The sequence below is a fragment of the Nomascus leucogenys genome, chromosome 1a, assembly GCF_006542625.1.
Source record: "Nomascus leucogenys isolate Asia chromosome 1a, Asia_NLE_v1, whole genome shotgun sequence".
Lineage (NCBI taxonomy): Eukaryota > Metazoa > Chordata > Mammalia > Primates > Hylobatidae > Nomascus > Nomascus leucogenys.
In genome coordinates this window covers 49857739-49883400 of record NC_044381.1, presented here as the reverse complement: position 1 = coordinate 49883400, position 25662 = coordinate 49857739, and the positions used below count along the sequence as shown (strand labels likewise).

General features: G+C 37.1%; 1 protein-coding gene across 2 annotated transcripts in view; it reads right to left on the bottom strand.

Moving 5' to 3' along the window:
- GKAP1 (G kinase anchoring protein 1) overlaps positions 1-25662 on the bottom strand; it is an 80306-nt gene that overhangs the window by 43317 nt on the left and 11327 nt on the right. For both annotated transcript variants that reach the window (XM_030809502.1, XM_030809498.1), the window contains exons 4-7: positions 23048-23191; positions 12143-12220; positions 8246-8369; positions 3915-3937 (exon numbers count right to left, since the gene is read on the bottom strand). In XM_030809502.1, the coding sequence (XP_030665362.1) occupies positions 3915-3937; positions 8246-8369; positions 12143-12220; positions 23048-23191 (369 nt within the window). The remainder of the gene's footprint in view (positions 1-3914; positions 3938-8245; positions 8370-12142; positions 12221-23047; positions 23192-25662) is intronic.

Genomic DNA, 25662 nt, shown 5'->3' with positions numbered 1-25662 from the left:
AGCTAGGTTAAATTTATTTGCTTTTAAAATTTAATAGTCTAAAAAAAAAAAAGAAACAAAATAAAAAATTTAGGCCAGGTGCAGTGACTCACACCTGTAATCCCACTTTGGGAGGCCGAGGTGGGTGGATCACCAGGTGAAGAGATGGAGACCATCCTGGCCAACATGGTGAAACCCCACCTCTATTAAAAATACAACAATTAGCTGGGTATGGTGGTGCACATCTGTAGACCCCAGCTACTCGGGAGACTGAGGCACGAGAATCGTTTGAACCTGGGAGGCGGAGGTTGCAGTGAGCTGAGGTTGCACCACTGCATTCCAGCTTGGCAAGAGAGCGAGACTCCATCTCAGAAAGACAAATAAAATTAATAGTCTAATTTTATTACTGCTACACTCCTGTGTGTTGGTAGCATTAACTATAGGGTTCATTTTTTAGCATATTTTTCTTTATTCTTTATTTCAATTGCACTCTGATCATTTATCATAATTTTAGAAATCAACAGATCCAACATTACTTTTCATAATATAACTAGGGCCTAAAGTGAATAAATTATTTGTCCACGCTCATAATCAGCTAAAGGTAGACATGTGGAGCATAGTGCTAAAGCACAGTGCTATATGAAGGAAGTAGGTTGTAGAGACAGATAGGACTGGGTTTGTTCCCTGGTTCCTTTCTTCACACAGTCCTTCTTATTTTTAATATAATTTTTACACAAGTAGTACACGGACACGACAGAAAATTCAGAAGCTTATACTGTAAAAAGGAGGCAGGCTATTTCTCCTATCCCTCTGTCCGATATCTCCCCCACTGCCACCTTTGACAACCACTGTTACAGTTTCTTGGGTACTCTTCCAACGATAGTGCATTCAAGCATATTGAAGACTTGATCGTTTAGACTTCAAGACATATGATGATCACTAAGATTTTTTAAACTAAAACCATACTAGAAGGACCGGAGTTTGGAAGGCCAGATAAAAGTGGGACTACAGAGAAATGAGTATCTACGAGATACCCTTCCTAACAGTTCTGGCATTTAAAAAGCAACATATTAAAAAACAAAACAACTTCAGTCCAACAGAAAAAAAAAGACTAAGAATCAAATAAAACTCCTGAAAAGGCATGATTTGTTGAGATTTTATGAAGAGCTATGTACAAGTACCTACTCTACACAGAAGAAAAAAGAAATAACGAAATTAACCTGAGAACAAGTTTAGCTAGCACCAGGAATATATATGCAGTTCAAGTACACCTCATCACCCATCAATAAAGTAAAATATTTTCCCTCCTGAATTTTATCCAATAAATATCTGATTTAAGAGGAGGTACGCAAGAAGAATATTATTTGCCACTGGTGTTAGGAACTTTAGAGTAGCCATGAAAAAAAAAAATTCCTTGGCCTAAGTAATATATTAAAGATGGAATGAATTAAGTCAATCATTCAGCATACGATGTTAACAAAACTAGTACATTTGTAGGAGCAAATAACATTTTGTTTGAGAGTTCAAATTGGAATTTTCTTTAGGCTTTTTTGGATTCTCTGTGGAAAAAAAGGATCTTCTAAATTTCTAGATCAATGGTATAACCGTTGTAACATTTAAATATTTAAGTCCCAGAAAGTAATGCCTCTAATGGAAATGGAACATAATTTTGGCATACTTTTAACAAGTATCAAAATGTACACCAGTCAGAATGGCTATTATCAAAAAGTCAAAAAATAACAGATACTGGCAGGGTTACGAGAGAAAGAAATGCTTATCCACTGTGGTTGGGAGTGTAAATTAGTTCAACCATTGTGGAAAGCAGTGTGGCGATTCCTCAAAGAACTAAAAACAGAAATACCACTTGATCCAGCAATCCCTTTACTGGGTATACACCCAGAAGAATATAAATGGTTCTATTATAAAGACACATGCACGCGTATGTTCACTGAAACACTGTTCACAATAGCAGACATGGAATCAACCTAAATGCCCATCAATGGTAGACTGGATAAAGAAAACGTGGTACATATGCACCATGGAATACTATGCAGCCATAAAAAAGAATGAGATTGTGTCCTCTGCAGGGACATGGATATAGCTGGATGCCATTATCCTTAACAAACTAATGCAGAAACAAAAACCAAATACTGCATGTTCTCACTTTAAGTGGGAGCTAATAATGAGAACACATGGACACATAGAGGGGAACAAGACACACTGGGGCTTACCAGAGGGTGAAGGGTGGGAGGAGGGAGAGGATCAAGAAAAATAACTAATGGGTACTAGGCTTAATACCTGGGTGACAAAATAATCTGTATAACAAACCACCGTGACCCAAGTTTATCTATATAACAAACCTACATGTGTACCCCTGAACTTTAAAAGTTAAAAAACAAAAACAAAAATAAAGATAACGTGAATTACATATTCTTATAACCAAATTCTTAATATAATTGTAAGGGAAATAAATCATAATCAGACTGCATTTACAAATGTGGAACTTAATCATTAGAAATCTTCAAAATGAATTTTATTATATATCAGATTATTTAACAAGACAGAACACAGCTCTAAAATTATAAGGAAAGACAAAATATGTTATTCTACATACAGAAGCTTGTTTAAATACAACTCATCTTTAATATATTAAATAGGTAGGATCTTGTCAGTTTGCATTTTTTGTCTTCTTTCAAATCAGGAAAGAAGAAAATGCAAGCATCAGTTTATAGAGTTGTCTTAGGAGCAGGTACACCATGTGTATCTGCTTTCTTATTTGTATAACACTATCCCCCAAATAAATCAATGGACAAAAATAAATTGGAATCAGTTCAAAAGTATGTTTTCCACTTTCAGACATGGAATATTCAGTCTATATATGTAGTCATTTAAATTTTAATCTAAAAAATGATGACAATGGTTTGCAAATAACTTTAAAAAAAATTGACCATCTGTTTTAACAACAAATCAATTCTGTGTTTGCATGCATAGTAGTTAGGAACTAAATTATTAATATAATCATAAAATTATTTAGATGTGATTTTAAGAGATAGATTTCATTTTCCTAGCCTGTCAAGCAAATGTTTGAAACAAACAAGAAATGGTCAGAAGCCATATATATAGATATATATATCTATATATATGTATACACACAGATATATATACACACACACACACACACACACACATATATTCTAAAGTGAAATCAAGGACCATCTGACTATAAAAAATTAAACAATGGAATTACTAATAAGAACACATATATAATAGAAGAATAAAACTTTGAAATTATTACCTTAAAAGATAAAAATAATTTTAACATTTTATTAGTATCTTCCTAAACGTTAGAGTATTTTTTTAATAGCACAATCTCCCAACTAAAAGATTTGGAGAGGCTGTACTATAGTATTTAAATAACAGAAACAAAAAACCCCAAATCCCCAACACCAGGAAGTGTAGGCTACACTAACAGTGAATGATAAGAGAAGTATATAATCAGGTTACTTTTACCCATGAGTATATCTAAAGAATCACAGTTTATTTCAAACTTTCATAATTCCAAAATAATATGAGACATCTTCTCAGGATAAGTTTTTAATAAAGATTAAAATATAGAGTGGGAGATTAAACCACTTTTCTCTGAGATTTTAAGCTTGGCACACACAAAGTAACCTTTGGCTCATACACATATATATACAAATTAGGATGATAAAGCCAAATGATATTATGCTTCATGCAAATAATCTTATTTTTATTCTACAACAATGCATTTTACATCCTTACATAATGGCAGAAACATGACTGGGTTCACTCAAGACAAACCTATGGGTTGTCCTTTAAATGATTATGTCTCAAAAAAGACTTACTGCTAAATATTTAAGTATTATTCTTAAAATCATCAGTGTTTTCTACAAGATGGCTACAATAAGACTTACCTCAGTCTTTTTACTAATGTGATCTGTAAATGAAAAAGAAACAAAGATGAAAATTTATTGAAGGAATTTAACATACAAAAATGTAAAAAAAAAAAAAAAAAAACCAAACTGAAAGAATTTCAAAATTATCTCCTATGAGTTATAGAAGTCATTTAAGAGTTTTCTAGGATTCTCATCTGATTTACTTTTCTAGGTTTAAGATGTTAAAATTCAGTATATAATTACTAATTTATTCAGCTTAAGGATCAAGTCTTATTATCCTAGGTAAATCCCACCCATATCAAGGGATATTATTGCATTTTAAGCATATGAGTTCCACGTAATTTAGTTTTTTGGTTCCGCATAATTTGGGAGGTGGGGGGAGCAAGTCAAGGGGACACAAATATGTCCAAAATCAAATCACAGGTTACTATAACTACAAAAAATGTTCAGATTACTGCTTTTGTGTAATGAAAAGGTAGAATATGTCCTTTAAAACTATTAGCTATTTTATTTTAAAAACATATATCAAGGTGATTTAATAGCACTATAAAAGAATCCTAAAAATTGATATATATTTATAAAATTAACACAAAAAATAACCCATAACAAATATATCTAGATGAAACAAATTATTGGCCTAGAAACAACACAGCATTTCTGGAAAGGAATTATCAAGAGCCGAATGAGGAAAGCATAAGGGAATCTAAAGTACAAATAAGGCCAGGGGTGATGGCTCACACCTGTAACCCCAGCACTTTGGGAGGCCCAGGCGGGCAGATCACCTGAGGCCAGGAGTTTGAGACCAGGCTGGCCAACATGGTGAAACCCCATCTCTACTAAAAATAAAAAAAATAGCCAGGCATGGTGGTACACACTTGTAATCTCAATTACTTGGGAGGCTGAGGCATGAGAATCGCTTGAACCCAGGAGGCGGAAGCTGCAGAGAGCCAGGATCGTGCTATTGCACTCCAACCTGGGCGACAGAGCAAGACTCTGTCTCTAAATAAAGTACAAATAGCGAGCAAGTATTCTTATTTAAAGTAGAGATGATCAGCATATCTAATACTTAACAATGCTTCTTGTGTACAGCAGAAATTTTCTATTCTCAAGGACTAAAAATAATATAACTTTCTTATGACTGAGAATCTAAAAGCTGGTCCAGTTCTCTAAAGAATTTCTTGATCAGAATAGTGTCCATAAACACAGTAAATGCCAAAATCACCAACTTCAGATCAAACTACCAAATCTTGGTAAATTAGACAGTCACTCTTCTAGTATGTTCTATTTAGCATACAGTGATGCCAGAACCTAAGGAAGAACCTCAACTGTGTTAATCATGACTTGCAAAAGCTGTGTAGCTTCTCTTTAATAACATACTGATGTTTTTTCTCAAATTTACATACTATTTAAGAAATCAAATGTGGAAAACAGGAGTTTTAGAAAGCATTCTTTCCATGTTTCTGCCTAGTTTTTAAAAAAATGTATTTCTTTTTTCTTTTTTTTTTTTGAGATGGAGTCTCACCCTGCCACCCAGGCTGGAGTGCAGTGGTATGATCTCGGCTCACTGCAACCTCTGCCTCCCGGGTTCAAGCGATTCTCCTGCCTCAGCCTCCCGAGTAGTTGGGACTACAGGCACGTGCCACCATGTCCAGCTAATTTTTTGTATTTTTAGTAAAGATGGGTTTCACCATGTTAGCCAGGATGGTCTTGATCTCCTAACCTCGTGATCCACCCACCTCGGCCTCCTAAAAGTGCTGGGATTACAGGCGTGAGCCACCGTGCCCAGCCACTTCTTTCTTTTTATTAAGAGACAAGATCTCACTCTGTTGCCCAGGCTGGAGTGCACTGGCATGATCATAGCTTGCTATAGCCAGCCTCTGGCTCCTAGCCTCAAGCGATCTCCTGCCTTGGCCTCCCAAAGCACTGGGATTAAAGGTATGGTCCACTGCATCCAGCCCAAAATAGATTTCTTAGGTGAAATCTTTTTTACTAAACTTGGATTTTTTTTTTTTTTTTTTTTTGAGATAGATGGAGTTTCGCTCTTGTTGCCCAGGTTGGAGTGCAATGGTGCAATCTTGGCTCACTGCAACCTCCACCTCTTGGGTTCAGGCAATTCTCCTGCCTCAGCCTCCTGAGTAGCTAGGATTACAGGCATGCACTACTACGCCTGGCTAATTTTTTGTATTTAGTAGAGATGGGGTTTCACCATGTTGGCCAGGCTGGTCTCAAACTCCTGACCTCAGGTGATCCACCTGCCTCAGCCTCCCAAAGTGCTGGAATTGCAGGCATGAGCCATCGCGCCCAGCGTTTTTTCTGTTTTTTTTTTAAGATGAAGTCCCACTCTGTTGCCCCAGGCTGGAGTCCAATGGCACAACCTCGGCTCACTAAAACCTCCACCTCCCCAGTTCAATAGATTCTCCTGCCTCAGCCTCTGGAGTAGCTGGGATTACAGGCACATACCACCACGCCCAGCTACTCTTTGTATTTTTAGTAGAGACAGGGTTTCACCATGTTGGCCAGGCTGGGCTCGAACTCCTGACCTGAAATGGATCCACCTGCCTTGTCCCCGCAAAGTGCTAGGATTACAGGTGTGTGCCACCACGCCCAACCAAAACTTGGAAATTTTAATATGTATTTGTTCTTTTAACCCCAAAGCAAAGCAACTTAATCACTGGCAGCCTACAGGGAAAAACTTTCTTGATCCTCAAAGGAAAACAATATAATCTTCAAATATATTCTCTGATTTTCAAAGAAAGGCTTATTTCTGAAAGCAGTATTTAGGTTTTTTTCTTTTTGAAATTACTGGTATGGTAATATTTATCCTCACAGAACAATGCCCAATGTACTGAGGCTGAATTCATATGAATCAAATAAAATGCTCTGTCAATGAACAAATAGCTGTTCATATGGCGAGCAACTATTCTGACTGGTATAGACGCAAAGCTGTTCAATAAAATTTTCTGTGATGATAGTAATGTTCTATAGCTGGACTAACATGGAAGCCACTAGTTGTGACTACTGAGCACTTGAAATATGGCTAATGCAATTAAGAAACTACATTTTCATTTTAATTTTTATTTAAACTGCCACACATGAATAGTAGCTACCATACTGTACAGCACAGGCTAAGTATTTTTAACATTACCCACATTAAATATAATGTGCTTTGTGGTTTATCTTCAAAAGTTTAGTGGATAGTAAAATTCCTTCTGTCTTCTCCATTTGATAAAAAATACAAATGATACTATAAACACTTTTCTGGTAATAAGTCTCATTCTAAAATTTGTATTTTAATTTTCTAAGATGCAGTTCCAGATAACTTGAAGAGGTTGACCAATAATGGCTGAAATATGAAAATACTATTCCTGGCATACTGAAAGCCAAATCAGTTCATGTATAAGGAAAATAATATGTTTCAAGATGACTCAAATTACAAATGTCAGTTTTTATTTTCAGTAAGTTTTAGGAAAGAGAGAAACTCAAAAATACAAAAAGATAAATTCTTACTAAAGTTTTATGGAGTTTTAATGACTGATTTTAAATTATTTTAAAACCCCAAATGGTTTTAGTTTATTTCCAAACAGTTTTGTCCCTTCCAAAACTCATGTTGGAATTTAATCGCCACCAGGTGTGGTGGCTCATGCCTGTAATCCCAGCAGTTTGGGAGGCCAAGGCGGGCAGATCTCCTGAGCTCAGGAGTTTGAGACCACCCTGGGCAAGATGGTGAAACCCCGTCTCTACTAAAAAATACAAAAGACTAGTTGGGCATGGTGACACGGGCCTGTAGTCCCAGCTACTCGGGAGACTGAGGCATAAGAATTGCTTGAGTCATGAAGGCGGAGGTTACAGTGAGCCATGACTGCACCACTGCACTCCAGCTTGGGCTACAGAGTGAGACTCCACCTAAAAAAAAAAAAAGAAGAAATTTAATTGCCATTGTAACAATATTAAGACGTGAGATCTTTAACAGGTAATTAGGCCATCAGAGCTCCACCCTCACAGGTGGGATTGGTTATAAAAGGGCAAATTTGGCCCCCTTTTGCTCTCACTCTTGCCATGTGATGACTTGTCAAGAAGGCCCTCACCAGATGCTGGCATCTTGATATTGAACTTCCCAGCTTCCAGAACTGTGAGCCAATAAACTTCCATTCATTATAAATGACCCATTCTCAAGTACTCTGTTACAGCAGTACAAAACGAACTAAGACACAGGTTTACATTTTTTACATTCTACATGATACATGAACAACTTTTACTTACTGTTTAAAAATTAGAAAGATATTTACAACTGAAGTATAAAACAGATGTAGAATAGTTCTTTTAGCATAATAGCATTGTATATACATTACCTTCCGAATGAAAATCTTTTAGTGATACTGTGAGAGGTTTGTCTTTTCCCTGATGATTCTTTCTTTTATCTTTTTTATTCATAACTTTGGACTGAGCTGAAGTATTTTCAGCATTTTCATACTCCTAAAAAGAATTACCAACAACAATTAAGTTCAGTTTACAAACTGTAAAATAAACTCACCAATAAGTAATATGTTTCTTAAAGTTTATTTTTTAAAGATAAAAGGCAAATAAAAAACCAAAATTTAGGCTAGCCAAATTGTATAAAGGGATACCTCTTTATTCATTTACTCAATCCCTTACATTTTAAACATTAAAATGAAAACAAAAAAAGTCATACCTTGGCCTATAACCCCCTCCTCATTGCTACCTTCTTCCTTTCAAGACCAAATTTAAGACAATAATCAGCAATTTCCTGCCTCATCCCACTGAAATCTGGCTTCTGCTGGTCTCTGACACTAAAATTAAGGCCAACCTCCTCTTTATTGCCATATCCAAAACACATTATTTTTTTTCAAGCATCTCTTGGTTTTCTTAATACATTTCTGACTACTGCTAAGTTTCCTTTGCTGGCTTCTTTTCTCAACCTTCTCAAAAGCGTAGCGGTTGTTCACATTATCCCACTCTTAACCTATTTTTTTAATGCTTTATACCCACTGCTTTTCAATCTCAAAGTTTAAAGTTCTACCAATAAACTAATTATTTCTGTATAGACAGACAACTGAACTGGAATGTTCAATAAGCATCTCCACACGAAATGTATTCTATCTTTCCATCTCACCACCCTGCCTTCCCCACTCAATCCTTTATGAAGTACCTTGTTATGCCGCCACCATCTGCACATCTGTCTAAGTTGGAAACCTCAGAGTATACTTGCCTACTCTCCTACACACCTTACAGCCAATTAACTACTAGGTCTTGTTTAACTTATCTCCTTAAGATATCTTAAATTCATTCTCTGTTCTTTGTACATTCTGTCATTCCCCCATCTCCCTTTTGCTTGGATACTGCAACAGTCTCCAATTTTAGTTCCTCAATCCATCTTCTACACTGCTACACATGAGTTTCTAAAATGAAAACCCAAAATCAATCTAAAAGTTAAAATGATTAAACAGCTTTCTGCCAATGGATGTATAAAACCCAATCTCCTTGCCTAGTACATGAAGCAATTTATGTCATATCCTTCTGGCTGTATCTCCAGAAGTTCTGGGTCCTTAAATGACAGTTTTTCAAATATGCTATATTCTTTCACATGTACACATCTTATATACTTGCCACTCCTTCCTTCAGAATGCCTACTTTCCTCTTGTCTACCTCATGAACTTCTAATACATCTAATAAGACTCTTTAAAGAATCCTTTCCTAAAACCCATCCCCATCAAAGGCACTGAAAAGCCTTCTATTTTTCTGAATTTCCACTGCACTGAGAACATACATCTCTCAATACTATACACTATGTCTCCCTCCACTACACTCAAGGGGCACACTTTGGCTATTCAATAATTATTTGGTGAATAACTGACAGAACAGAACAGAAAATGCTATCCCAGCTGGGTGTGGTGGCTCACGCCTGTAATCCCAGCACTTTGGGAGGCCAAGGTGGGCGGATCACCTGAGGTTGGGAGTTCAAGACTAGCCTGACCAAGATGGAGAAATCCCATCTCTACTAAAAATACAAAATTAGCTGGGGTGGTGGCACATGCCTGTAATCCCAGCTACTCGGGAGGCTGAGGCAGGAGAATCGCTTGAACCCGGGAGGCGGGGGTTGTGGTGAGCCGAGATTACGCCATTACACTCCAGCCTGGGCAACAACAACGAAACCCTGTCTCAAAAAAAAAAAAAAAGAGAAAAGAAAGAAAAGAAAAAGAAAATGCCATCCCAAACTTTAGTTATCTGTTATAAAAATCCTTAGGCTAAAACAATTGTATTAGAAGTTGTTTTATTGAATACTGACTTTTATCTCAATGACTACCCATCAATGTAATCACATCAAACTACCCATTGCATACAAAAGAAGCTCCTCCCTTCTCTTAGTCATTATTGTCGGCTAAAATCAATGATTTTGAGTACTACACCTATGACTGCGCAAAGAACACTGGCTGGGAGCACGGCATTTTATCAACACTATTTACTCTATTTCTCCTCTAAGGTACAGGTAATCCTTCTAGCTTTAGAATCTAGACATGTATCTATAAATCTAACAGCAAGAAGTCACCTTTGTATAATATTCTATTTGATAAATTTTATCTCCTAATTGAGCAAGACAGGATTACTTTTCCAGTGTAACCTGACAGTCCATTTAAATGATTCAATCATAGTAAAACTAGCTGTATCAATTTTTGTAATTTTCCTGCTTTGTGTCTAATGGGTATGTAACAATAATGGTTATAGTTCATTCTTTGTTATTTGGGGTAACAGAAAGGGATATGGAAATGAAACACATATAATATATACAGCCCACTTTATATTAGTGACTTTTTTCCTTTTCCCTTGAACTATAAATCACTAGCAAAATCAATGCTGTGAATTTTTTTGTTAAGATGGGATCTCCCTTTCTTGCCCAGGTGGGAGGAGTGCAGTGGGATGATCATAGCTCACTGCATCCTCTAACTGCTGGGTTCAAGGGATTCTCCCACCTCAGCCTCCCAAGTAGCTGGGAATACAGGCTCACACCACCATGCCCAGCTAATTAAAAAAAAAATATTTAGAGACAGTGTCTTGCTGTGTTAACCCAAGCTAGTCTCAAACTCCTGGCCTCAAGCAATCCTCCTGTCTCAGCCTCCGGAGTAGCTGCTGTGAATTTTAATTATTCACTTCTTTTCATTTTGGATGAAGAGACACTAATGCACAAGGACATGGCCAAAAAGTCTTAAGGATGACCAGAGGCCATTTATGATCAACCACTGAGTAATCACAGCTTGAACAAATGTTATAAACCAAAAAAGAATCCCAATAAATGTTAAGGAATAAAATGTTAAATGATATTAACATAATGAATACTCACACAATTTAAATACAGAAACTGGAAACCCACACTTCTTTTTACTTAAATCCTCCTTCAATAACAAGCTATAGAATGCATTTCAACACACAACCTAATATCAAAGCTCAGTGACAAATGCTGAGTTTTCAAGGCCAAAATTTCAGAAATGGCCTTCTACTTTATTTGATTTGTAGTGCATCTCTGACAGAGGGTCTCTCAATAAATGCCCCTGTACCGTAATAGCCCATATTAGATTTTTAAATCCACTTATTTTCTACGTTCATTTAAAATTAAAATAATCGGCAGGGCACAGTGGCTCACACCTGTAATCCCAGCACTTTGGGAGGCCAAGGCGGGTGGATCAGCAGAGCTCAGGAGTTTGAGACCAGCCTGGCCAACATGGCGAAATCCCATCTCTACTAAAAAAAAACAAAATTTAGCTGGGTGTGGTGGCTCACGCCTGTAGTCCCAGCTACTCAGGAGGCTGAGGTGTGAGAATAGCTTGAATCTGGGAGGCGAAGGTTGCAGTGAGGTGAGATCATGCCACTGCACTCCAGCCTGGGCAAGAGAGTGAGACTCAGTCCCAAGAAAAAATAATAATAAAAATAAATAAAATAAAATAAAAATCATCTGTTGTGAACTTTATTTTCTCTCTTCCCTTCATCTTGGGTGATGAAATTCCTTAACTAAACATTCCAAGTCACCAGACAAAGCTTAATTCCAACTGTTTCTGTTCTATCTCAAAACTTGAGAAGGAATCCTATTATAAACACTTCTTGGTAATATTTTATTATGGTAATGAATTTTTGGACAAACTTTATAGAAGAAATTTTATGTAAAATTCAAGTAGGTTGACTTTAACCTCTCACCACTTAAACTTCTAAAATATCTAAATCAGTAAGTATGAAAATACCTTTTTGTGTTCTTCATATTCTAGTTTACTTAGTAACAATGCCTTCTCAAGATCTGCTTCAAACATTTCAGATGTCAGCTAAAAAAAAAAAGTTTCACAATAAACAGACAGTATCATTACATCACAGAAGCAAAATAACCATACATATTACTATATAGAGAGGAAAAGAAAGCAAATACGTTAAAAAACAATATGGATTCTCCAAAGTTATCTAACCATGCCAAACTAGGAAGCCTATATTCTATAGAAGACATCAAAATACAAACTTCCAATTTTGAGATTTCCATTTCTCCTCTTCATTGTTAATTATCTATTGTATATGATACAATCTTATTTTTTACCTTAATAAAAAAATCTTACCAAATAATTGGCACTATAATAGATGTCAAAGGCAACATTCAGTTTAGGACACTAAAAATTATGGGTGATTATTACTCAAAAATATAAGAATACTAAAAAATAACTCAATAAGCATTATTAAACACAATATACCATTTCCTGAATATAGAAAAAGCCACAGGTACAAAATAAGTTTGCCAAATGTCCTGGCATATGCCAGGTGTTACAGAAAAATTGTTCATAGTGCATCTTTTTACTCTCAAAATGATAAACTATATGGTTGCTTTAAGTCATCTAATAATGATTCTTTGTGATACATATTTGTTCCTCTTTTTCACTAATCAATCTCACCTAACTTTTTAAAATCCAGTTTTCACCACCCTCCAATCCAATTAATCTCTACAAGACTTACTTTTCCTAATTGCCAAACAGAATGCGGCAGTAGTTGGATGCGACTTTGAGTTGTCCACTACTGGGCATAAGGTGAGTGGGTATATAAGATAGCTGCAACATGACATGGGTAAACATCCTAAATTTGTGTACATGTATGTGTCTATGTGTACAGGATAACAAAAGCATAAATGTAGTGGGCATCTCTTGTTTTTATCTGTCCAGAATCCCTTCCTCAATTCCTTTAAATAAGTGCACTTCATTCCAAAGTCCCATGGTTTCAGCAGGACAGCCAGTAGCATAATTCTGTACACTTAGCATTACCATACCACACAAACACCCAAGCTACCATCACCAATGACAAAAGGTGGGGGCAAGTGATCCAATTCCTTTTTTTTTTTCTCCCAGGAATTAAATTTTGAGAACAAAGAAAAAGTAGGTAGAGTTTAATTATCTGATGATAACCTTCGAAAAATGACATCTACTAGCTCATGCCTCTGAGCACTCCCAAATTCCTTGGTTTCCAGCTTTGCCAAGACCTAATTATTTAGTTTTTAATTCAAATCTGTGAATCACTCAGTATCCTTCAAAAAAGTTTTTTTGTCTAATCATAATTGTTTCTATTGCTTAATGATTTTTAAATATCTAAACTAAAATAGAAACCAACTCCAAAAAGAAGTGATCTGTTTCAAAGAGACACCTTAAAAACTAGAAAAATCTTAATACTGGACAGTATGAACTAAACATTTCTAAACAAAGTCATCCCTTTGAAAGCATCTAATCCTATGCTGATACAATAAAAAGAGAGGAAAAAAGGATTAAGCTTACACAGAAAAACAATCTAACGCAGAAAAATACAATTAGAATTAAAATGGTAAGTAAGGATATATAGAACCAGAAAATCAGATTAAGCCCAGTGTAAATTACACATACTTTATGGAATAACTGAAAAGAATTGAAGAATTAATCTAAACTAGTAATTAGCAAGAAAAAGTAATAAATTAATCTTTTAGGCTTATTATATACACTTATGTATATGGGTATTCAACGGTTATAAGGTAAAAGGAAATTTACATCAATTTCTCCACCTAACCTCATGGCAAACTGATAACAAAATGTTTCACTAAACTTAAAGGACAGTAATCATCCTAACAGAAAAATTAACAAAACTAGGCCAGCACAGTGGTTCACACCTATAATCCCAGCACTTTAGGAGGACAAGGCGGGCGGATCACCTGAGGTCAGGAGTTTGAGACCAGCCTGGCCAACATGGTGAAACCTCGTCTCTACTAAAAATACAAAAAAAACCACAAAAAACAAAAACAGCCTGGCATGGCGGTGCATGCCTGTAGTTCCAGCTACTCAGGAGGCTGAGGCAGAAGAATCGCTTGAACCCAGAGGCGGAGGTTGCAGTGAGCTGAGATTGCACCACTGCACTCCAGACTGGATGACAGAGTGGGACTCCCTCTCAAAAAAGGAAAAAGAAAAAAAGAAAAAGTAACAAAACTATTTGTTTATTCTGAACAAAGCTTTTCAATTTGCCACTAAACTTTTAATCCCTATTGATGACATTTAATTATAGAAAGGGCATTTGAGATTATTTCTAATATGTGACATAGTCTGACAATATTCCAGAAATAAGTTAGTGGGCAGAACAGGTTAGGAAGTTGGAAGTCTTGTTAGATGTCATTTTTATTTTTCATATTAACTCACAGAATTTAAATGTTAAGGCAGCTCATTCTAATCGCATGATAAAAACTGAATGAAATAGAAATTTTAGGCCGGGCCCGGTGGCTCACGCCTCTAATCCCAGCACTTTGGGAGGCCGAGATGGGAAGATCACAAGGTCAGGAGATCGAGACCATCCTGGCTAACATGGTGAAACCCCGTCTCTACTAAAACTACAAAAAAATTAGCTGGGCGTGGTGGTGGGCACCTGTAGTCCCAGCTACACAGGAGGCTGAGGCAGGAGAATGGTGTGAACCCGGGGGGCGGAGCTTGCAGTGAGCTGAGATCGTGCCACTGCACTCTAGCCTGGGCGACAGAGCGAGACTCCGTCTCAGAAAAAAAAAGAAAATAGAAATAGAAATTTTAAAGTAAAAAAATATGGCCCTCCCAGCAACTGATTCTAATTGTAGCTTAGACTTTAAATTTACTTTTTAATTGTTAACACAAACTAGTATACAAGAAGATGCAGGTAGACAAAAATGATTTAAATTTAAATTTTTGAAAACTAGAACAAATCTTCCAAAAATTTCACTGTATGATCAACCAGCCACTAAGGATTCATTTAGAGTCTTCTAGGGGCTGTGCCCTCCCTATCTATGGGGCTTAATTTAAAGCAGCAGCATAAATTTGGCTTTTGCCCTTGAAGAATTCCTACCCAGTTGAGGATGTAAGATTAACGTGTATGAACTACAGGAAATAGAACAAGACATTAAAAGAGCTACAAAAGTTGAGAAAAAGAAGATCAACAACAAATGTAATTCAGGGATACAGAAAAAAAATCCTTTTAAGTTGGTATTTAAATATAGATACAATTTGGATAGGCAGAAATAGAATTGCAGGAAGAGCCACATTATGTTAATGTTATAATATTAAGAATAGTTATACTATGGGATACTAAGGAAAGTCATTCTGACAAAAAGTGAATTTTAAACATTACAAGAGAAAGATGTGGAAAAAACACAGGCTTTGGGAGACCACAGAAATGGATAATTTAAATTCCTATTCCACTCATGATAGCTGTGACTTTGAACAAGTTATATTAACTTCTGTGAATCTCAGAACATTTAAACAGGACATTGGAATATCAACTGTACAAGGTAGTTTTGAGGATTTAAAGTTGTAATATGTATGAAGTACCTAGCACAGTTCCTGGCATAAGAGCAGTACCAAATGAATTAGAATTACTCTCCCATGTTGGAGAATAGTAGAAAATAAGATTGCTTAGTTAGGGCAGCATTAGGTTCCAGACACTTCCTAAAATTTAAGGATATAGGGCAGATAAAAGAGGAATGCTAATATTAAATAAAAGTAATTTTTAAGACATAAACTGGAATATTAGAAGAATGAAAACCTAGAATCAATGTGTCTGACTAAGCCATTGTAATCTCAGACAGCATATGGGCACCTGGATCAAAATGTAGGAGTGCAGAAAATAAAGAAGAGACTGATCAAGTTTTGGAACACTGACAATATGAAGTGTGAAAGAATCAAAGATGGCCGGGCGCGGTGGCTCACGCGTGTAATCCCAGCACTTTGGGAGGCCGAGGCAGGCGGATCACGAGGTCAGGAGATCGAGACCACGGTGAAACCCCGTCTCTACTAAAAATACAAAAAAAAATCAGCCGGGCGTGGTGGCGGGCGCCTGTAGTCCCAGCTACTCGGAGAGGCTGAGGCAGGAGAATGGCGTGAACCCGGGAGGCGGAGCTTGCAGTGAGCCGAGATCGCGCCACTGCACTCCAGCCTGGGCGACAGAGCGAGACTCCGTCTCAAAAAAAAAAAAAAAAAATCAAAGATAAGGTTTTTGACTTTAGATAATAGGGAGAATGGTAGCACAAGACTAACACATATCAGAAAAGAGAAAGAAAACATGATTCAAAATTCTCTAAACATATCTTTATTCTCTATCAAAGACTGCTATAAATATAGCTGACAATCTACTTAATCAGTAAATGTATAGGTAAAAGAGAGAGGGAGACAGAGACAGAGACTGGGCCTATAAGACAGGCTCCAGGCAATAAAATACAAATAAAAGCATACTTTTAAAAAAGTACCTTGTTTAAGTTTGCGAATGGTAAGTTCCTTATTATTTTCTTTTTATTTATGGGAGTAGGAGGAAAGGAAGAAAAAGAGGAAATAGTAGGCACTAAAATGCCTACAGAATTCAAGAAGATACTTACATGTGTCCAAGATGGAGTACTTCAGATCCCCTTCCTCTTGACTTCCTCATTGCCTCCTACTCCCCATCTAGTAGTAAAACATTTTTTTTTTCTATTTAAGCAAACCTATAGCTCAATCAGTTAAAGAGTATGAAGAACCAATGAAAAACCTAAAGGACAGTAAATATTTTGGTACTAACATTTTTTAAAAATTAATTTGTAAGTCTAGGTACCATTACAATTTTACCCATTTAAATCCAAACAAAATAAATTCCAAATGAAGAGTTAGTCTTCAATTCTCATAGGCAACATGGAAATATAGTTACTATAAAACAAAAGAGGTCATCATTCTGAAGACATCTGACACTTGCAGCCAACTGACTGGACTTAACAGCAGTAGTGCATAATGGTCCTCCAACCCATTAGATTTTCAAAGTGTAGACTACATATCTTTCAGAAATTTGGAAGGCAAGATTATTTTCCCAGAAATCTTACAGTAGTCTTATTGAACATAATTATTCTAAAGGTTGTCAGAGTTCTACAAAAATGACATATATAATTCACATTCATTACCACATTCAGTTCATCTCAGCTAATGTATTTTTATGTCTTCTGAGTGCTGTTTGCATTTACTAAGTCTGTATTTTTGTTGTATGCTTTATCACACCTCCAAGCAATAAAAATGGTTCATGAGTCATGAAAGAATTAGAAGTAGTAATGAAAATAGAACCGTAAATAATGTAACTTATAAAAACACAATAAATTTTGAAATTAACAGGACTCCAATACAGTGAATATAGAATATAAACGTGTATGTGTTAGGACGAGAGTGATGTCACAAAAGGAGCAGAAAAGGAAAGTTATAAATAGAAAATTAAGATAATGAATATTTAAATTTTTCATTTGAGTCATCCATCTATTTGCTCCTAGCCACCTGTCATGAAATCTGGTCAGAAGACTGGGTGTGGTGGCTCACGCCTATAATCCCAGCACTTTGGGAAGTTGAGGTAGGTGGACTGCTTGAGACCAGGAGTTCAAGACCAGCCTGGGCAACATGGCAAAACCCCATCTCTACTAAAAATACAAAAAATTAGCCAGCCATGGTGGAGTGTGCCTGTAGTCCCAGCTACTTGGGAGGCTGAGGCGGGAGAATCATCTGAGCCCGGGAGTCAAGGCTGCAGTTAGCCATGATCACACCACTGCATTCCAGCTTGGGCGATGGGAGTGAGACCCCGTCTCAAAAAATATATGAAAATTTAAAAAAAAAAGAGAAAGAAACTTGGTGAGACCAGTGGCCTGAAGATATCACAGTTTTTGTTTCACTTTCAAACAAAGCCAAGGGACCTGTAGGAGTCTTTCCAGAACAACTACTAAGTAATGCTTTCCAGCATAAAAGTGATTTTGTTGCTAAAGAGCCAAAAATACAATGGATTTATTTGAATTTACACTCCTTATAAGGAAACCAGGTAGTCAAACTACTGCCAAGGGATTTATTATACCAGCCACATAGTTAATGATAAATATTACACTCACAAACAAAACCAGAACAAGCTATTGGAAAAAAACCTTTATCAAATGAACTGAAGGATGTCACGTAAGAGAGAACTTGCTATTGTGCACATACTAACAGACATTTCACTTCAGAGTGAGAAAAATACTAGTGACGTAGAGTTTGAATTAATACAGTAACAGAAGAAATACACAATAAAATTTGGTCTGTTAATCACTGAAACCCTTAAGAACAGATTTTTCTACTTATTTTTTGAGTCATGTACACTGGAATCAATAATATCAGTGCATCATGCATAAAGCAGATTATACCTGAAAAACATCTACACAGAGATTTATTCATAGGCAACAGCTATTGGTGAACAATATGTTTCTTGATCTTGATTTAATCATTTTAAAAAACAGTGGCTGGGCGTGGTGGTTCACGCCCGTAATCCCAGCACTTTGGGAGGTGGAGGTGGGGAGGGGAGGATCATGTGAGGTCAGGAGTTCGAGACTAGATTGGCCTGTAAAATCCCACCTCTATTAAAAAAAATACAAAAAATTAGCCAGGCGTGGTGGCACATGCCTGTAATCCCAGCTACTCAGGAGGCTGAGGCAGGAGAATCGCTTGAACCCGGGAGGCAGAGGTCACAGTGAGCCGAGATTGTGCCACTGCACTCCAGCCTGGGCGACAAAAGCGAGACTCCATCTCAAAAAAAAAAAAAAAAAGTGAAAATTATGCATACAACTAAGTCAAAGCCATGCCCTACATGTTTTTTTAAAAACAGCTTTACTGGGATATAATTTACATATCATTTTATACATCATATATCACATGACACTCATTTCAATTAAGAAACATACACATCTTTTGATATATACATCTAAGCAAATAAATGAGTAGGGAATATAAGACCACTTTTCCACAATGAAGTGTGCTGTGCTGGGATAGATACAAGTTAGCTACTACTTAGAGTTAATTCTTTATTGAACTAGCTTAAATACTCACCACTAGTGTTTTTTTATTATTTGTGCTCTTTATTTAGATTTTCTTTTTAATTGGCAGGAGCACATCTCAGAAAAATTTGCAGAAAGGATAATGGTGGTATACTCTCTCAGTTATTGTTATGTCTGAGAGTGTCTTTTTTTTTTTTGAGATAGGGTCTCGCTCAGTTATTGTTATGTCTGAGGGTGTCTTTTTTTTTTTTTTTGAGATAGGGTCTTGCTCTGTCACCCAGGCTGAAGTGCCCTGGCATGATCACGGCTCACTGCAGCCTGAGTAGCTGGGACTATAGGCATGCGCTACCACATCCAGTGAATTTTTGCATTTTTTTGTAGAGATGGGGATTTGCCACATTGCCTAGGCTGGTCTCGAACTCCTGGGCTCAAGTGATCTGCCTACCTTGGCCTCCGAAAGTGCTGGGATTACAGGAATGACCTGCTGCACTGGGCCTGAGTGTGTTTCTTTCACATTCACACAAATGACTTCTAGGCTAAATGTGGAATTCCTGGTCCTAACGTTTTGGTTCTGGTATTTAAAGTAGCCAGCCTGATTCTTCATCCTGTGTAGGCGACCAGTTTTCTCCTGTGTATATATTTATACTACTATTTCCTTATTCCTCATTCTTAAAATTAGAATCTAATTCTTAAAAGACTTAAATTTGGTGTTCTTTTCAAGCTTAGGTTTTATCAAAATAATCTTTTTTCTTTTTTGTAGAGCTAGGGTCTCACTATGTTGCCCAGGCCAGTCTCAAACTCCTGGCCTCAAGCAATATTCCTGCCTCAACCTCCCAAAATGCTGGGATTACAGGCATAAGCCACTGCACTCGGCCTATCAACATAATCTCTAATACCTGCGTCTGTTCTATTTGTTTCAGGGACATTAATTATGCCTCTGTTTAATTTAAAGTCAGTGTTCCAATCTATCATGTCAATTTTATCAGCAAAACTTATCTCAAATTTTCCTTCACACAATTGGCTCAGCTTTCTTTAGTAGATACTCTGGTCTTTCTAATTAAGTTTTTAATCTGCTATGATTTTATTTCCTAAATTTTAAAATTCACCCATCTCACTTTTTTGTTTTGTTTTGTTTTGTTTTTTGAGATGGAGTTTCACTCTTGTTGCCCAGACTGGAGTGCAATGGCACGATCTTGGCTCACCACAACCTCTGCCTCCTGGGTTCAAGATATTCTCCTGCCTCAGTCTCCCAAGTACCTGGGATTACAGGCATGCACCATCACGCCTGGCTAATTTTGTATTTCTAGTAGAGACGGGACTTCTCCATGTTGGTCAGGCTGGTCTCAAACTCCCGACCTCAGGTGATCCACTCACCTAGGCCTCCCAAAGTGCTGGGATTACAGGTGTGAGCCACTGCGCCTGGCCCCATCTCACTTTTAATTCACCCGTCTCCCTTTTAATTTCTCTCAGTCACTTTTTCATTTTAGTGCATTATTTTATCTTACTTTGTTATATAACATTACTATCCCCTTGACTTTTACAAAATGTTCTAGCCTCTTGATTTTTATTAAAGCAAAAAATAGGTGCTATCTAAAATTAACTTCCATTTCCTGCAGCAAATCTTTTTCAAGGTGTGCTTTTACTCCAGACACTAAGTACAATGTTCTTTTCCTTCATGTGGCAGAAATTTTTCTTCCATTGATACGAGATCAACTGGGATCCAGTGTTTGCTCATAAATAGGTGAACTGAGTGCTTTCCTACTGTCCATCTGGTTAGGTGTTTAATTCTAGCTCTCAGATTGTATGCTGAGGCTTAGTTGACGTAAATTTGCATTATCAATATGGTGATTTAGGAATAGGAAACTTTGTTCTTAGCATAATTTCTCTTTTGTGTTTGACATAAGCAGCCAAATAACAGCTAAGTTTTCCATGTTCAGCTTTCTGTCTGGCTCAGCCCTCCATCCCTGAAATTTCTCATACTGTGTCAGGAAGAACACCCCCTATACTGAATGCTTTCTGCCTAGTATATAGTCATTGCCTGATCTCTGTACATGTAGCTACTTTTGAAATCTATTATTACTCTATTAATAATAAAAAAATAGATTCCAAACAGTATATTGTCCATCAGTTGCAAGGCTTGCCCTTATCTCTTCCTCACCTCTCAGTGTAATTATCCCAAGATCTACTCTACTTCCACACATTATTTTCTTCCAAGTGAGTCTCCCACATAAGGTTCCAGGTCTTGCTAAGTGACCCATCAGTAGTATACTCAGCAGAAATTCGTCAAAGTTCCTGGGCCTTCAATGGCATCCTTATATAGGATCAGGGCCAAGTCACACTATTTCCTTTTCATCATTACCTGCTCATTTCAGCAGCAATCAGTGGGAGCAGAAGAAAAGGCAATCAGATATCTGTGATCAAGTTCCCATGTTGCATGAAATTTATTTTGGTGCAAATTTGAGTAGTTTTCCTTCATTAGTTCTCCAGTGCACTTTAGGCCACTGGGAGAAATTCTCTCCAATGAAGACACTGGTAAATTCTATTACTGGCTAAACAAGTAGATTATCAAAACATTTATACTTGTAAACAAGAATCGGTCATAATGAATATTTTATAAGGAAAAAAAAGAATCAACCCCTAGAAACAGTACAAGATGATTTATCCAGTATACCAGTGCCTGGAACTGCCATTTGAACAGCACTACTACATGGCTCTACAGTAATAATTGATGCTCATAACGATGAGCCTGAGGCACTTCAAAATCCTAAAGAAAATGTTATAATTAGCATAGTTTATGTTAAGAGAATAACTTAGTATAGTCTATTTATTTTAAAACTAGTAACCCAAGAATGATAGAAATAGCCACTCTACTAGACCTAACATCTGCTAGAATGATACTCATTCTGAATGCATCAAATGATAGTTTGACAGGCAAATAAATAACTCATCACTTACTATACATATAGCATCTCCTAGAGTACATTCCAGGCTTAGTATGTTATTTTCCTGGACTCCAAACACAAAAAAGATATGTACTGGTCTTAATGAGTTATCTATTTTATTTGGTTGTTAATGACATTTAATAGAGACATAGAAGAACAAAATATCACGTAAACAGGTTAAAGAAACAAACAACAGTAAAGTTTCCCAAAGGATTTCCTTTTTAAGCAAAACTGTCACTGGGTATTATTTGTTTTTTGTTATGAGACAGGGTCTCACTCTGCTGCCCAGGCTGGAGTGCAGTGACAAAATCATGGCTCACTTGCAGCCTCGATCTCCTGAGCTCTGGTGATCTTCCCACCTCAGCCACCTGAGTAGCTGGGACCACAAGTGTGCGCTTCCATGCCCGGCTAATTTTTCCATTTTTTGTAGACAAAGGGTTTTGCTCTGTGGCCCAGGGTGGTCTCAAACTCCTAGGCTCAAGCCATCCACCCGCCTCAGCCTCCCAAATTGCTGGGATTACAGGTGTGAGCCACCACTCCCAGCCTAGTCACTGTGTATTTTTAATAAGAGATTTCTGCCCTACAAATGTGATTTTCTTACTTGGAATAATTTAATACTGTTCCCCTACCTTCCCTGTCTCTCCCTGATTTGTAAAAGGCAGATGATTTTTAAAACCACAAAATAACTGCTTCGTATTACCAAAACTAACATAAACAACAAATGTATCACTTTTGTTTTTGAGTAGATCAAAACCAGAACCTCTTATTAAAAGCAGCAAATATGAATTAATCCAATATAAATTGCTTCTCAGAACAGTGGTGACATGAATTCAGAGGCACTGCCATCTGAAAAATCCATAAATTCAATGAAAAACAAAGCAATTTTATTTACTTAGTTGTACCTGCTCATCTCTTTGTCTCCACTCTTGCCAATTTTCTTCTCGTGAATCCTTCTGTACTGGGTTTGACAATGGGAGATCATGTTGAGCGTTACAAACAGCATGGGAGGATTTCTGGGGAATTTTCTTAAAAGCAAGATTCCTGAGCTATAAAACAAACAAAAAATATATTAAATTCAGTTTACCAATCCTGGGATACTAATGATTTTTTTAATACAAAAATGGTATTTTTATATTTCTACTCCAAACACTTGTTTTGCTAACTCACACAACTAAAGTTATTATTTGTGTTTTCTATAATCTTTGTAGAATGTTAATTTTGCCAGCATTTGAGATAATGTTGGTAGATCTATATATAAAATGATTAAGTGAAAAATGTATTATACTCTATTATACCACCATTTTAATCATTCTTCTTTACTAAAAAGAAGTTTATAGGAGTAGAAAACAGTAGAACAAGTGTGCTTTTAAAATGCAAAACACAGCAGGCTCAGTGGCTCACCCCTGTAATCTTAGCCCATTGGAAGGCTGAAGCAGGTGGACTGCTTGAGCCCAGGAGATTGAGACCAGCCTCAGAAATGTGGCAAAACCCAGTCTTCACAAAAAATACAACAACACAAAAAAACTAGCCGGGTGTAGTGACACACACCTGTGGTCCCAGCTACCCAGGAGGCTGAGGTGGGAGGATCACCTGAGCCCGGGGGGTTGAGGCTGCAGTGAGCAGTGATCATGCCACTGCACTCCAGCCTGGGCGACAGAGTGAGACCCTGTCTCAAAAATAAAAATAAAATAAAATGCAAAACAATACAGTTCAGAAAGCATACACATTTAAAAGTTTAAATAGTGAGAGATCGCCTAAGCAACTCTGACAACTACTTTGCTAGTCCTGAAAAATACAGGGCCTAGTCCACAAAGTAACATAATCAACTAAAACAGTATGGGCCAAGCCACTCCCAATGATAAAAATAATCTGAGACAAAGTAGTTGAAACAAGAGAGAAAAATACTGAGAGGCTGTTATGAACTGAATTTGTTAAATTAAGTTTAGCCAGCAGACTCTGAGCATACTGCCCATGAGCTAGCCCTGTTCTGCAAGGAGCAGTTTAAAAAGTTTAGCCTAAAGCTGCCTCCTTACATATTTTTTTTTTTTTTTTTTTTTTTTTTTTTTGGCAGAGTCTCGCTCTGTCGCCAGGCTGGAATGCAGTGGCGCAATCTCGCTCACTGTAACCTCCACCTCCCAGGTTCAAGCAATTCTCCTGCCTCAGCCTCCCAAATAACTGGGATTACAGTCACATGCCACCACGCCCAGCTACTTTTTCTATTTTTAGTAGAGATGGGGTTTCGCCATGTTGGCCAGGCTGGTCTTGAACTCCTGACCTCAGGCGATCCCGCCCACGTCAGCCTCCCAAAAGTGTTGGGATTACAGGCATGAGCCACTGCGCCCGGCCCCCACTGCCTCCTTACATATTTTAAGTTCAACTTGAAAGTTTCTCCATACATAGTGAACTGTAACCTAACAATGTATAAACAAACTATAACCTACTTTTGTACCAATCACCCAGTTTTAGCCAATCACAGGTGGTCAACTGTCAAACCATGTTCAAATAAGGCAAAGGTGGAGCTGTAACCAGTCCAGCTGTTTCTGTACCTCACTTCCGTTTTCTGTCCACAAATACTATCTGACCATCTAACAGCCCAGGAGTAGCTCTGAACCTATTCTGGTTCTGGGGGCTGCTGAATTGTGAATCGGTCTTTGCGCATTTGAAGTGTTCAATTTAATTTGTCTTAAGTTTTTAACAAATTGTATCCTCCCTAAAGATACCTTGAAGCCCTAACCTCCAAGTGTCTCTGAATGTGACCTTATTTGGAAATCGAGTCTTTACAGATGTAATCAAGTTAAGATAAAGTCATGCTGAATTAGGTTGGGTCCTAATCCAATATGACTGGTATCCTTATACAAAGAGGTGAAGACACAGATACACAGAGAATGCCACATAACAACACAGGCAGAGATTGGGGTGAGGACACAGAAAGCCAAAGGAATGCCATGGATTGACAGCTGCCACCCAGAAGCTAGAAAAGGCATGGAAAGATTCTACTCAGAGTCTTAGAGAGAGAATAGCCCTGTTGATGTGTGAATTTGAACCTCTACTAGACTCTAGAACTGTGAAAAAATAAATGTCCATTGTTTTAAGCCACCAAGTTTGTGGGTTTTTTTTTAAGGCAGCCCTGAGAAACTAATAAAGAGGCTTTCAACTAAGGATCAACAATTTTAACTGGTAATATTAGGTTGGTGCAAAGTAATTGTGGTTTTTACCAAATACATTGTTCTACAAAAGGGAACAAGATAGAAATACCACTGTAAGTAGCTGGTTTCTGATTTGGAAAGGACATTCAGAAGGAGATGCTGCTGAAAATGAAGCACTGGTAGGTCGGCTACTGTTTGCTTTACAGAAAGCAAAGGCTTATAGAACTGCAAATGGCTGAAGTGGAAAGGGTGGATCCTTCACACTCATTCTGTTTTATATTTTCTTATTCTCTAATATAAACTCCATTATTGCCTTATTTTCTGTTTCCCCCAAATCATCTTAATTCCTAAAAGAAAATGGTGGGCAATCA